The following is a 15,841-nucleotide window of genomic DNA, read 5'->3' as shown; positions in this document are numbered from 1 at the left end:
CCGCCAAGTATCCCGGCCTAAGCCCTATAGGGCTTTATAGGTGATCACCAGTACCTTGAATCTCACCCGGAGGGCAACCAGCAACCAATGCAAGCCGCGCAGGAGAGGTGTAACATGGGAGTGTCGGGACACTCCCATCACTGTCCGTGCGGCCGCATTCTGTACCAGCTGAAGCCTTCGAGTGGTCTTCAAGGACAGCCCCATGTAGAGAGCATTGCAGTAGTCAATACAGGAGGTGACGAGCGCATGAGTGACCGTGCGTAGGGCATCTCGGACCAAAAAAGGGCGCAACTGGTGCACCAGGCGAACCTGAGCAAATGCACCCCTGGTCACGGTCATAACATGATCTTCCAAATTTAACCGTGAATCCAGGAGAACGCCCAGGTTACACACCCTATCTACAGGGGGTAACACTTTACCCCCTATAACCAGAGATGGAATATCTTGTTCGAGCCGAGATGCCGGTACCCACAGCCACTCGGTCTTGGCAGGGTTGAGCCGAAGCCTGTTTCTCCCCATCCAGGTCCGTACTGCTTCCAGGCACTGGGACATCACGTCGAGGGCATTACTGGGCTGGTTCGGGGTGGATATGAAAAGCTGGGTATCATCAGCATACTGATGATACCTCACCCCGAAACCACGGATGATCTCCCCCAGCACCTTCATATAGATGTTGAACAGAAGAGGAGAGAGCACCGACCCCTGGGGCACCCCACAAGTGAGGGGCCTCGGGGCCGACCTCTGCCCCCCCGCCAACACTGCCTGTGAACGCCCCGAGAGGTAGGAGGAGACCTTTTAAATGCTAATTTCATGCACTTTTCCTGGCTGGCCTCATAAAATCATCTACCATTCTGAACAATTATATGATACTGCTGGCTCTACATTTAATCCTAAACATTGCTATGAATTAAGTATATCCAAAACAAAAATTCTGATTTTCTCCCTGTAACCATTTACAGCTGCCAAGACAGCATTTAAAATCACATTATTTTCTTTTCTTTGTCATCAAGTCATGATTTTTTTCTTTTTAATATTTCTCTCTGCCTTGATAATCAAGCAAGAGTATGATTAGTCTTCTCTGTGACCTTTTTTAAAATCAGAACTCAGAACTATTTACTACTTCTAAATGAGTATCTAGATTATGGGGTTTTTTTTGTATTCGTCTCTCCAATTCTCTAAATCAATATTTTCTGTTTTTGTTAGTATATTTAGGGTGACGAAAATTTATAATTTCCAAGGATGTAGTAGTTGTATATAATTTTACCCTGAAATAATAGTTTTAAAATTTAACATATTTAGCTGATATGCTAACATACTATACTGTGAATATAAGAATTCCAAGAGAAACGGTTTTCTTTATAGTTCATTAACTACCGTTTCCCCTTGTAAATAAAAAAATACCACACACAATATTACCTAATACTTTTTGCTTATACTAGCTTCATAATCCAAATTGATTGTAGTAGAATGCAACAACTTTCTTAGTTCAAAGAATATCATTTTAAATTTATGTTTGTGGTTGTAATATTGACCAACACATTCCTTTGTCTTGTAAAGCAAATGGCAGCGGCATTCATTTCTAAGTATTTAGAGAAAGAGTGTAAAGGAAAAATTTAGAGATCTCAAATTACAAGCATTTGAAAAGAGAGAAATGAATGACATACATTGAAAAAGTCACACAGCAAATATAAGGTTACTCCAAGCTATTATTAATCACAATAAACTTAGATATATTTATTTTAAAATAAATCTGATTTTAAAAATGGGATCATCAGTATACCATGATTTAAACATGCTCGATAAATCATATGCATCAAACATATGAATCATTCATATGATAGCCCTGATATAGCACTGATAATATTATCTAGTTTGGATAATGAAATGTCTGCAAGAAAAAAACTAATCTCAGAGAGGAGCATGGACCCCTCATTTAAACTCTAAACTACAAATATTCTCCTCATTGATACGAATCATTCTTCCACCTGAATCTTTCTTAAGGGATTTAAGCTGTATTCCAATTATAGGGTCTCGAAGGAGAAGTGCATAGTTATTTTAAATTGGCATTTAGTATTGAACTGTATTTTTAGAGCTTGTTTCAGTGATTCTCAAAGACTGTCTAAATGAATAAAGAAAATGTCCTGAAAAAAGTACCAGGTGCACGAAATGAAATACTCTCAAATCAGAGAAGAAAAAATGGAGCAATGACAATAATGTGGGAGTGGTTTAATGGTAATTGAAAAATAAGAATTTAGACAAAGAATTTTCATTCTGTTTGCCAGAATGATTTACTTTGCTGTTCTTGTTAACAAAATGTCATTTTGTTATTAACTTTTTAAAGCCTATTAATAAATTGTATTTTCCTTTGTATCTTCTAAAGAAGCAGATACATGGATATTAATTTCCTATGCAGAAAGATAAATGTAGAAATAGATCTGAGTGTTATGATAAATTTTGCACTTTTTCTCTAGATGTGCGCAACACGTTGAATATGACCATAACAAAGATTAAACTAACAGAATATTGAATCCAGTTCTATTATTTATGTATTCTTTATAAATGTTAGCTGGTTGAGAATATTGCAGGAAGGCTATGAGAAGAACATAGTATTACTTTGAAAATTAGTTCTTAGAGAACAGGTTTTTCATGAGTATGCTAGTCAAAGTGCTTAATCTTTAAAGCTCAAATACATATTTGAAGAAATATGTCCGAAGGATTCAGACATATAACTGTCTGAATCTAACCAGAAGCTGGGATTTTCACCCAAATCCTTTTTCAAGTTATCATTCCTGTGGAAATTAGGTAAGCATCACAACAGAGGAAAGATACTTAGTTCTGTTATCCTCCAATTTTAGAATTTAATTCTCAAGGGGAACTTCTTAGTACTTTTATTATTTTTAAAGAATCATATTATTCATATTTTATTTTTTAGGGCCAGAATATAGTTATTTTAGGATCAAAATGGTTAAGACATTTCTTTTCTGAGGAAAGAATTGGTGTTGTTTTATGTGTTTTTAAAAAAATAGTTTAGGAGGCCCTGCTCAAACTGAATGTTTTCATAAATCCAACTTAATAGAATGGCATAACCTTTACAAGATATAAAATGAAACAAAATGTCTTTCTTCAATTTTGAAAACATTTATCTGAAATTGCTTACAAATACAAAATAAGACTATGTCAGGTGTTTATGACTAAATTTCAACAAAACAAGACAGAATATGCAACACAAGGACACTAGGACATCAAGAATTATCCCAAAAACAGAACTTTTAAAGGTATTTAAAGATGCTACACTGCAAATAGCAGGAATAGACCTGTATAGAAATGACTTAAAGTTCACAAAAATACCTGAAGGTTTTAGAAAAGAAGACTTAGAAAGAGAAATAGAACATTGACTTTATCAGCATATACAGTATCACTACAAATTCAAGAAATTTCAGAATAATCTCATGGACAGCACACTGAAGTTCTCCCAGATATAGTGAGAGAGAAAATAAAGATTTTGACGTCTACTTTGCAAGAAAGGACCATATAGATTGTTATTAAAATAAGAATCAGCAATTTAACAAATTAAAAGATTATATGATTAAATGGATGCAGAATCTAAACAAAAAAACTGGTAAGTAACAAGAAGAATATCTGTGGAAGACAAATATAAATTTTACCATGAATATCAGAGTACAAGATGTTTTTACCTTTGGAAACTGTTCCAATGCCCATTGCCAAATTAGTTTACTTCATTTTCTAAAAACTACTGGAAAGTAATAATTAGATCAGGGTTTTTTTATATCAATGGTGTTAAGTTCAAGAATCCTGGAATATGATTATTGTACAATGGAATAAATATTAATGTAATTGTTTTTTCTGTCAGCTGTGGGCATATGCATTAATGCAAAAAATACATCTGTACTTGAAAAATAGGTTTGATATCGAATTTAATTCAACTTGGAAATCATTCATGAACTATTATCACACCTGGAGCATTTGAAGTCTAGGCTTCTCTAAATGTTTTAGTATATGAGGATAGAACTTTCTAGAGATAGAAATTCTGGGTAATTGTTTAAATTATATAATTTCACTACTTATTTTTACAAATTATTGAATATTATTTTTAAATAGTTTTATTCTTTTATTTGCAATAATTTAATGTTACTCTGACATTTTTATTTAGTTTTACATAGTTTTTAATTTCTATACCAGGGGTGTCAAACTCAATTTCATTGAGAGCCGCAACTGGGTTGTGTTTGACCTTGAGGGGGTGGGGTAGGGGTGGCCAGGGGGGCGTGGCCAGTTCAACATCACTTGTGTCAGGGCGCCTGTGTGGGCCAAACACTCTGCCAGCGAAAACGGGCTCCCCAGCTCCGTTTTTGGCTGCAACAGCCTCCTGCAACCCTCTGCCAACAAAAATGGCGCTCGCGAGGACCGCAGGCTTTGTTTTCGCGGGCAGAGGTACTGCAATTGGTCCTTTGCTGTTTCCAGGGTAGCCCCCCGGACCAGATCTAAGCACCCCGTGGGCCAGATCTGGCCACCAGGCCTTGAATTTGACACCCCTGTTCTATATTTTTCTTTTGTCTTATTTATTTTCTGGATTTTTTTGGGTGTGTGTGTATGTCTGGTTTGTGGTTTTAAATATCTACTTTTTTAAAAAAAAAGGTATATAGCAAATTTTGGCACCTTATTACAAGTAGTTGTATCACTTCCTTTTGTAGAAATAACAGCTTTCCAAAACATTACTGTTGTCAGCTTTCAGTTCTTTTTTTACTCTTACTTTTTCAAATGAAAAGCTGAAAAAATTGTGTGGGAGTTTACATTGAAAATCTGTGGGGAAATAATAAACATACAGTCCATGTGAGAAGGCCACAGAATACTTATTCGTTGGCGAAGTTCTACAAGAGTGAGAAAAAGAATCCAAACTCCTGTACCTGCCAAATTCATTTTTTAAAATTTTGAATTTACTGCTTTCAATTATTTATAAAAATAATAAAAGCATGCAAGCAAGCAAGTTCAATAAGTCAACATCTGGATCCAGAAAAAGACTAAGTCCCAGAATTACCACATGATTGGGGGGATTATATGAAATAGATGGCCACAGCACAGAGCCTAGTTTTGAAGTGTGGCTACCTGTTCAGAAAGATAAGCATTTATGAGAAAAGTACCGAATATATAGAATAGTATATAGACTCCTGGAAACTGGTGCTTTGAAATGTGTCTGCCCCCCACTTAGAGTAGCCATTCTGCAAAATAGTTGTTAAGAGACACTTCTCATACAATCAGAAGAAAATGACCTAGTATTAAATCTTGCCCAAAACAAGATACAGTTGGAACTCCAGCCGCATGCCCAAAAGAGAGAGCTTTCCAGCCTATTGCAAGCTCAGGCAAAAAGAAAGGCACTAAAATAAACATTTTGATTTTGCTACATAAATGATGCACTTTTCATACCTAGTGGTTGCAGGAATTCCTTTGCAAGATTTCTTAAGATCCCCCCCCCCCCAAATAAATGATTTGCTATACCTTAGCAGGGACACATCTGACAAGGGCTCAGACACCCTCTTCTCAAAATTCGAAATGTGACCACCAGGTCAAAAAGTCTGTGAATGCTTGAAATAAGTCAAAAATTTGCATCTTACCCCTGTGGCCTGTAGATGTTGCCTAAATTCATCCATTGTTGTGTTTGAGATGCTCATGTCCCTGAACATTCCTTCCAATTTTGATGTGAACTGACATCCACATTCAGTCTGCAAAAGAAATAATTACTTATAGCATGATTTAAACAGAGAGAAACCTATTAGGTTATTTAGAATTTAAATACAAATATTTAAATAAATTTAAGAAAAAAAACCAAACACATTCTATTATGTGTTCCAGGCACTAATTTGGTTCCAGGCACTAATTAATCACCAGTAAGTATCAACAGGCAATTATACTAATTTATACCTTGATTATCAGACATCTAATTATTTTAATAAGTTTTACTGAAAATAAGAATTTACTATTCCAATCTTTTAAAATTCAACATAGAATAGAGACTGGGAATATTCCCATTAAATCTCTCTAAATTAATGTAGTAAGTATTCACTTCGCCCTTTAAAAGCATAAATCATCCTTAAAGTATCATTGCAAGTACATATTAATTCAAACACATACTAAAAGCAGGTATGTAAAATTTTATAGTTGGGAATGGAGTAGGAATTTTGCCTTTTAGCAGGATTATTTTTAGGAAGCATTAGCCTAAAGAATCCAAATACTTCTTCCAAGCAAAGGGGGAAAAGCATGGTCTATGGATATGGAGGTTACTTGCTGCTTGAAGAAAAAATACTTCCCTATCCACTAGGACTTCCTCAATAGTCTACAATGACAATTCTTGCAACATTTTCCATCTTTCCAGTATAAATGCATATTCAATGTTCATAGGAAGCAAATATTTTAATTTTATCAGCTTTAGATTTTTAATGTAGTATTGATATTTGATTTATATTCTGCATTTTTACTGGAGTGCACATGGGCTTATGTAAAGACAACCCACAATAGCCTTATGAGGTAAGCTGAACTGAGAGAGTGTGACTAGTACAATGCATTAAGATTTCTTGGCTGAAAATGGATTTGAACTTGGATCCTCAGTCTTAGTATAACTTCTTAGCCACTCTACCACAATGGCTTAATAATTCTTTGCTGACAAAAGCAAAATGTTTGAACTAAATATAGCTTGCTTAACATTGCATAACATTTACAATTAACTGAAACAACTAATTACACTTCACTATCCCACTGAATAGATGTTATCATAAAATTAAAGCTAAGTGGAAAAGTCACTGAGAAATTGTTATACTGCTCTTACCTTTAGCTTAGATATCATATTTTTCTCTGAGTCATCTGAAACACTCTTGTTTGTCAGAAGCCTCCTTGCTAAGTGCTGCTTATAATATCGTTCAAATACATCTTTTTCTTGCATAAATCTAAACAAAACCATCGCCTTGTCCAATATAGTCTCCACTTCTTGTTCAGTTAGCTATAAAGATAAAAACAATAGGCAATATATTAATTATTAGAATAGTCAAAACTATAATTTTTATAGAAAATATTTCTCAAAACTAAATTATCTTGCTGTTTATTTAGGCTGGGATTGAAAAACCAGGAATAGATTATCTGATCCATTCTATTTATGAACAAAACAAAAATCAAGACTTATAAATACTGTATATGACTGCAAGATTTACAAGGTTCATTTTAATAAAATAAAGTTACTTAATGTTTTAGTTTTGAATCTTTAAAAGTAACAGCTTAAACAACTATTATGCCATAAGTAGTCTCGTTCTGTTTCCATGAAAGGCTTTATAGGTAAGAACCAGCAGCTTGAATTGTACCTAGAATCAAATGGTTATTAGTGCACACAATTAGAAGTGCATGTAAGTGAGAGACCAGCTGGAGCTCCTAAACAGTCACCAAGGGCAGCTTCATGGAGAGTGCATTGTATTCATCCAATTATGATGTAAGCCAGAAGTGACTGTAAGCAGGGCCTCCCAATTCAGAAGTGGATATAACTGGTGCATATGGCAAAGCTGGAGAAAAGGTCACAGCTGCCACCTGCTCTTCAAATAGGAGCCATGAAATTGTGCACTGGATCTGTTTGCAGCAGTACTACTTCATCAAAGACCAAAGATAAAAAATCTCCATACCCTCGGGAATCCACAACCACTTGTTCTTACAAGAGATGAATCTGAGCCTTTTTTCTCCATCTAAATCCCTACAGATCCCAGAACCTCATCAGCACTGGAGGGTCTGGATCTGACCTGCACAACAGAGAATCATCAGCATATTGATGATATGTAGCTCTGTGCCATGAACATAATTGTTAACTTGGAGCAGGGAGAACTAAACCCTGACACATTCTGCAAAGCAATGGTAGAACTCTTCCCCCACCCCAATTCCAAATCAATAATAATCCTGAACCAGCCCTGGAGGAAGGAGGAGAATCACCATGCCTTCCACCTATGGAAGAAGCATGACCAGTGCTGCTTTCTTAAAGTATTACAGATCTGAAAACTAATCGAAAGGGATCTAAATAATGTAATTCCTTCAAAATGTGATAGCAAAGAGAAAGATATGAAGATGGAGTAACTGAAAGGCAAATGATTTACATCAGTCTTCAAATCCTGACTCTCCCACAATTGACTAAGACCTCAAAATTGACCTCTCCATGCCTAGTTTAATATCTATATTTGGTTTTTATATGAACATTATTAATTTATTACTAATTGTCTATATACATACTTAATTTTAACAAAGGAATATATCTATGGAAGCCTATATTCCCTATTTCAATATGGTTTAAGTATGTACACATGTACACAGTATTTTGCAGAGGTTTACAGTCCTAAAAGGAACTTATTATTTTTTTAAAAAATCCACGTATTTAATTTTTTAAATATTTACATTAATTTGTAATATTTATCATTGCACTTTGGAAATAAATTAGCATATAGAAATACATATCTTTGTAGCTGTTTTGTCAGAAAAACTGCATAGTTGTAGTAGAAAGTATACTTACTCCCTTGACTCCTTTTTTTAGCTTATCATCAATAAATAATGAGAGATACTCTGGAGATCTAGAGTTGAGGTTAAGGAAATATTCAAAATCACCCGCAATTGTTTGTTTGAAGAGCCTGTCATTATTAAAAGATTCTTGAAGGAAGCGGTCAAACCTACTCTTCAAATCCAGTAAGCCCTTAGAACAACAAAGCATATTATTTTTTTAGATTTCTACTACATTCTAAATGAAAATCATAGTTACTATTATTTTAGAATTTATAGGACTGATAACTTTTATTGTTGCCAAAAATTCTTTAACTTGGATGCTGAAATTTCCCTGCCTGTTATCCTATCACATCTTTTATTCTCATAGATATGTTGCTCTTGCTGTACCATAATAAAACAAATTAAGGCTTGATGAATATCTCTTAAGATAATTTACGGTATGTTCTTCTCAGACTCTTCTGGGGATAAATCGAATAAATAAATAATGACTTGGGGTTCATTCTCATGAATTGAATCTCCAATGCACTCTACTCCACGCCATTTTTACAATCACAATTATTCAAACTGAGTTCTTGGGAATGGGAATCCCTTCACTCCAATAAAACCATTATTAATTTATCATGTACAGGTAAATTACGTGACTGATATTTGCAGAAAATAATGCAAGATCTTGTTTAGAAGATCCTGCATTGTTTGGCATGTTTCTGAAGATGGAACAATTGTCTTCAAAAAGACTAGGAAAGCAGTTACATCCCACATACTTCTAACTACTCCTGGACAGAGATTTACTGTGGACCAAGTACTGTATAATAAATGCAGTATCCTCATTTACCATCAGTTTAGAGAATCTAGTCAATTATGTTCTTCAGAGTGAGACTTTCACAAGCTAGTTTAGAGAAAGGTTTCAGAGGAAGGAAAATGGAAGACGGAATGATCTATGAAGGAGATGTCTCGCTATACTGTTTACTTTACTGAAAGTGAAAATATTTTTATTTTTCTTTGTCTCAAAAGTGCTTTTCCAAAAATTGGACTTCGTTTTTTTTTCTTTGAAAACATTTCACTTCTCATGCAAGAAGCTTCTTCAGTTTTAACTGACTGGTGGAGAATGGAAGCATTTATATTCTTTGCAGACATCTGGTTGATAGCACTCTGAGGGTACTCTAGATAATTTTGACATCTATGTCAAAATTGAATAGCCCTCCCTCAACAAGCAAGAGGGATACAACACCAGCTATCTCCTGTTTACAACACAGTCCTTTCAGCAGTCCCCAGATATTCCACATCCATTTACACTCTGATTCAGGTGACTCAGAGGATACAGAGAAACCCCAAGTGGCCCCCATGATTCTCAGAGATAACAAGCAGATGGTTGCAAAGAATATAAACCTTCCATTCCCCACCAGTCAGTTAGAACTGAAGAAATTTCTAGGATGAGAAACAAAATGTTTTTTTTTTAAAAAAGAGAAAGTCCACTTGCCCTTTGAAAAAAGCTCCTTTGAGACAATCATGACCTGAATGATTGAGAATTTCCATTGGTATTTTGCTTTGTGAATACTTTTTTAAAATGCTTTTGTAAATTGAAAGTTTATTCAAAATGCTTCCTTTAGATTAAAATTATAAGATTTCTAGGATTTGAGAAGAAATAACTTTTCTGAGAAATGTCTGTTTACACAATCATGAAAAATCTAACTTATCTCATATGAAAAAAATGAGCTAATCTGATAAGCCAATAATACATATTAAAATAAAAATACATTATTCTCAATAATTTCTCTTTGCTTATCTCTACTATGAAACATTGCTAAAGCAGTACTTCAATTATGTAAGTACACTTCTGCTAAAGGAAACATTTCCATCATAAGAAAAAATGAGTATTTAAAGGCTTTGATTACCTGAATATAGTCCACTGGGTTCTTTCCTTCACCTTCTTCAGATACAAGTGCTTTACCTTGTTCCCTCAAATAGGTACTCATACATTCGCACATTGTCTTTAAACCATTTGGGACACGACTAAATAATTTGTACATACATGCAAGATCTGCAATAAATATATACATACATTTTATATTATCTACTACTAATATATTTGTAACATTACACAGCAAATAATCCAAATATGATATTTCTGATGTTTCATTAAATTCTCCAATTTTTCAGAAGCAGGTTTTCTTGATCATAGCCCTCTCCATCTGAAATCAGCTTGCTTTGTTTCTTTTTTGTTATTATTTTGAAATCACCTGGAATGTATCAATTAGCATCCACCCACATGGGGCTTCACTATTATTGCAGATAGCACTGCACAGACTTACCTTCTGTTTTGCCATTTTTCAACATGTGAACTAGACCAGAATTTTCCATTTCTACTATGGTCTTCATATGCTTGGAAATAAGCTCCCTCTCAACAACTTTGACAATTGGCTCTTCAGTTGATTTATCAAGACAGTGCATCACACGTTCTATTTCTTCGTTAATTCTAGCTTCTACTTTCTTTATATAAACTGAAGCACTATTTTCTGCTAAAAATTTCTGACTTTCCATCTGTAATAAAATAAAGAGAAATAGAACACTACATGAAACACTACAGAAAGTAAACCAAAACCCATTCAGCTGCTCTTAGCAGTAATTGCTTAGGGGATTAAATCATCACCCTACTGTGTTAACTCTTGTATCTGCCATGCATTAATATCCACCAATATCCAATATCATTTAAGGCCAATGATGAATAAACACAGGCTCATGTTCAGAGGAAAGGGAAAATCTGAAGCAAGAACCACTCTACATTAGGGGCCAATAACAATTCTCCAGACTGGTATTTATTAATCTGGATTTAAATAACTGGAATTTGTAAATTTGGGGTGGTGGGGTGGTGTTCTTATTCCCATTTGTAAATACTGAAAAGCAGCATTGTACCTGAAAGAATTCTGCTGACATCTCCAGAAATGGAGCTTCAAAGTCTTCTTCATAGACTGATCTTCCTTCAAGGCCTAGAATCATTAACATCTGGCAAGCATTTCTTATTGCTCCTCTGTCAAAATAGTAGAATTTGCAGATTATGTTAATTTTAATGAAATTAATATTTGCTAACTATTCAATAAGTGTTTCTTGTAATATTTCCATATATATTCTATGTTTCACACAAAAGTAAATGCTATATGTACCACTGCTCTCAATAAATGAAATAGAACAGTACTGAGAAAGGTCTTTTTTATTATCACCCAAGGTATACAATCATTACCAAAGCCAAGAAAGAAAGAAAGAAAAAAAAAACCGTGTCACTTTTTAGAAAATTGTTTACCCCAACATCTATTGGTGTGCATTTGGGAAATAACTTCATTTTATTCCTGAATAATAAATTGACTAGAATTTTCTGTGTGCAATTTAAGGCACTGGTCTTCATTTTTAAAGCTCTATATGACATTAGGCCAAATCCCATGCAACATTGCTATCCCCAATGGTTCTGCACATCCCACCAGATCTAGCAGAGTGAGCAAACTCTGAGTTCACTCAATGAAGCACTGTCACTTTGTACTTGGAAGCATGCCCTTCTCGCTTTCATGGCAACTACCTTATGGAACAGTCTCCTTTAAGGGATACCAACAGTCCTGACTTGTTGGCTTTTTGTAACTGGGCATTAATTTAATGGAACAATGAGGTGAATACATGTGAATTGTTTGAAAAGAGATTTCTATGGGGGCCTCAGGTTGTTGTTTCTTTTCAACAGATTGGTCATTATTTTATTCTTTTGCTGTCCAGAATTCCACTAGTTTGCTAGCCATATGAGATAAGGTAGAGTTGTGATTATATATTCAGCTATGAAGCACCTCAACTTGGTTGCTGTAGGCACTGTGAACTATGTAGATACTAGGTTGATCTCCCTCATAATAGGCCAAAAATGTAAAATGAAATATGAGATTGAACAAAAAAACCCAATAAAACCTAATAGCAAAAAGTGATTGAGAAGTAAAGCAAAAAAGCCCCAAACCCATAGATTTATCCAAAATGATGTCAAATGTAATTTATTTGTGGAGACATACCTATCTACCACTTCTCCTTTTCGTTCCCTTGCAATCATGTCTAACAAAGTCTGTCGGAGATGATCTCTAATGCACCCGTACCGTACAACTTGATCTCGAAAAATTATTAATCCCAAATTGTAGACATTTTCCACATTGTTTTGTTGTACATACACACGGTCCTAAAATCAAAGAACAAATACAAATGCAAAGCATCTATATAACATATATTATCTATAGTAGATAACCATCTTTAGAGATCAGCATCTCTAAAATATGCTTTTATTCACTTTCTTACCAAAATATTGCATTCAATATTATCAAAATTACTATTACATTTATTAAAAAATGTATACTGGATAAATGTATTAATCATTATTGGGTTGGATTCAAACCTAGTCATACTTGGAATAAATCTATCGAAATAAAAGGGACTTAAATTAAGAATGAGTTCACTGATAACAAAACATATAATCTAGATTAAACTGGGCTCTAATCCATTGTTTACAATGCATAAATTTAACATTTAACAAATTATGTTAACATATGTGTACGTGCACATACACCTATTTCAAATTTTATATAATTTTAGTTATTTCAAACAGAATAGAATATACATGTGACTTCACATGTATGAAACTACAATATCTGATTAAAATGCAATAAAAAATGTAAAATTGTTTCAGATGCTACGATTACAACTGCAAAAAAGCGTGACCACTTGGAATATTTCAAAGAGTGACCATTTGAGTCCTTTAGAGGAAGGCTAATGTCCTTTTAAGTACTGTATGTAGTAAACAAAAGAAACTATGTACAAAATATCACTGTAAAATAATGTCACAACTTATTTATATTCACATTTAATATCCTAATTAGAACATAAAAATAGTAAAATAGTTTAAATAAATTAGTGTTTTACAGTTTCAAAGCCATGAACAATTAAACTGGATGGTGCATGTTTGCCTATTAATCAGATAAATGACAAATTTATTTATTTATTTATTTCAAGCTTATATAGCAGTGATGGCTGACCTTTTTGCCATCGCGTGCCAAGTGGGGGTAGCGCAGGGGGGGCATGCGCACATGTGCCCACACCCGTAATTCAATGCGCCCTGCCCCCTGCGCATGCACGTGCAACCCCCCTGTGCAACCCCCACTTTTGGCACACAATGTCATGGTGGGCCCAGTAGGCCCGTTTTTCGCCCTCCCCAGACTCCAGAGGCTTTCTTGTAGCCTGGGGAGGGTGAAAACAGCCTTCCCCACCTCTCCAGAGGCCTTCCGGAGGCTGGAAACGGCCCATTTTCTGACTTCTGGGGGGCCCAGGAGGCCCGAAAATTAGCTGGCCTGCATGCACATGCGCGCTGGAGCTGAACTAGGGCAATGCTCACGTGCCCACAGATATGGCTCCATGTGCCACCTGTGGCAAGTGTGCCATAGGTTCCCCATCACGGTTATATAGGATGGTAACAATGTTAGCTATTAGGGTTGTGCAATGATCTGAATTTGAAAAAGTGTCCAGCATGAATGTAAAGATAATTATCTAGCAGAATATTCTTAAGTCAAAGGCATCTTTTTCTTAGAATCAGAACAAGATGCAGCTTCTTTAAAAATATTAACAAGTGCAATGTGGCTGTTCCCATGTACTCCAAATCACTATTTAGTTATCAAATCTACATTTCTGCCGAGCCTTATTAGTTGTAATCCCAACTTCAATAAAGGAAAAAGAAATACTTCCTTGTATTTCACTATATGTGGAACTATTAATGCAATACAAATGTGGAAAGTTTCTCCAATATATTCAAACCTTCAAGGCTAGGAATAATAAAAACTCTAAAGATATAAAAAACAGGCTTAGCAAAAATTATTGTTTTTGCAATCCTTAAAGTAGTATTCTTTTAAATAAAAACAAAAAAGAGGGACAAAACATAACCTAGGATGATTAAAACTGAACAGATATGATTTTTTAATTTAGGGTTGGCATCAAGGTGGATAAAAATCAATGATTTAAAAAAAATGATTTTTTAAAATTTAAATCGGATATTTTATATTTTTATCAAATTTATTTTAATAAAATGCTTTTGGAGTAAAAATCTATCTAAAGATAGTTTTCTATTTAAGATACATTAATAATTTAGTTTATTCAGCATGAAATGGAGCTTAGTTATGTAGCATGAGGCTGTATATTCTGCAATATTGGGACTGTTGGTAAGTCAACAGCGGGTCAGAGGAGGAGCCACGGCAAGACAGAGATGACAGTTGCTCTTTAAAAATTATGATTTAAATCAACTTGATTTAAATCAAATCCACCCTGGTTGTCATATACAAAAATAGATTAAAGATATAAATCCAGAAAACAAACAATATGTAATAATGAGGAAGAATATAAAAGCATGTGCCAAATAATTTATTTTTAAAACCAGATAAAATATAAAAACAAAAGTTTTTTCCTCTGAGTTATCAGTTAATTATGTCAATTTGAATCAATTTTTCCAACAGCATGGAGTAGAAAATTTTTACATTTTAATTGACCATTTTGTAACCAGAATCTCAGATTTTACTTACCATATACATCAGAATATCTCTAATCATCACCATTGCTGTCTGGTGATCATTCCATGCTTGGTTTAATGTTTGAAGAAAATTGTTATTTAATGAGTTTAATACATCTTCTCGCACCTGTAACAAAATATTTAATTAAATAAATTGTTTAATATAGATCAGAGATGGGCATTTATATCCTGCATTGTCTAGAATGAATGAGGTCAAACACTGATTTTTGGGAAGGGGGACTTAAGGGAAAAAATATAGGGAACATTTTTCCTACACTGAATTCATTAAGTAATTGCATAGAGAAAGCAAACAATAGCATCCCCTTTATTATCTGAAGCAGGAAAATGCTAATGACCTGAAGGACTCTGCTTTCCCTACAAATAGACAAATGAGTGCAGTTTGAAACTTCTGCTCCATTAGCCACTTCATTTCTCCTATTACTATCCCTCTGAATATGAACAGATAAAGAGAAATTTCAAAATTTCCTGAGATGTGATTACTTTGTGAGAATATCATGTGCCAATCATTTGAAAAAGATTGGTAACTTTTCATTACAGTTTGGAAGGATTTATATTCTTTGCAGTTATCTGGTCATTAGTGTTCTGAGAGTCATTGGGATCACTTGGGACTTTATCTGTATCCTCAGAGTCACCTGAATAAGAGTGTAAACAGGTGTGAAACCTTATTGAGATGGCTGAAAGGGCAGGTTGCAGTCCCAAGAAGGTTCCATACCCATTTACACTCTG

The 15,841-nt window shown here is 34.5% G+C and overlaps 1 protein-coding gene across 1 annotated transcript in view; it reads right to left on the bottom strand.

Moving 5' to 3' along the window:
- The window catches only part of CUL3 (cullin 3), a 47,271-nt gene that overhangs the window by 10,442 nt on the left and 20,988 nt on the right, over positions 1–15,841 (bottom strand). The window contains exons 3-10 of the mRNA XM_034439400.3: positions 15,108–15,221; positions 12,567–12,727; positions 11,443–11,557; positions 10,842–11,070; positions 10,425–10,570; positions 8,546–8,722; positions 6,836–7,006; positions 5,628–5,735 (exon numbers count right to left, since the gene is read on the bottom strand). Coding sequence (XP_034295291.1) covers positions 5,628–5,735; positions 6,836–7,006; positions 8,546–8,722; positions 10,425–10,570; positions 10,842–11,070; positions 11,443–11,557; positions 12,567–12,727; positions 15,108–15,221 — 1,221 coding nt within the window. The remainder of the gene's footprint in view (positions 1–5,627; positions 5,736–6,835; positions 7,007–8,545; positions 8,723–10,424; positions 10,571–10,841; positions 11,071–11,442; positions 11,558–12,566; positions 12,728–15,107; positions 15,222–15,841) is intronic.

Source organism: Pantherophis guttatus, chromosome 6 (assembly GCF_059756535.1).
Source record: "Pantherophis guttatus breed Tessera chromosome 6, ASM5975653v1, whole genome shotgun sequence".
Lineage (NCBI taxonomy): Eukaryota > Metazoa > Chordata > Lepidosauria > Squamata > Colubridae > Pantherophis > Pantherophis guttatus.
This window is presented reverse-complemented; position numbering and strand designations above follow the sequence as displayed.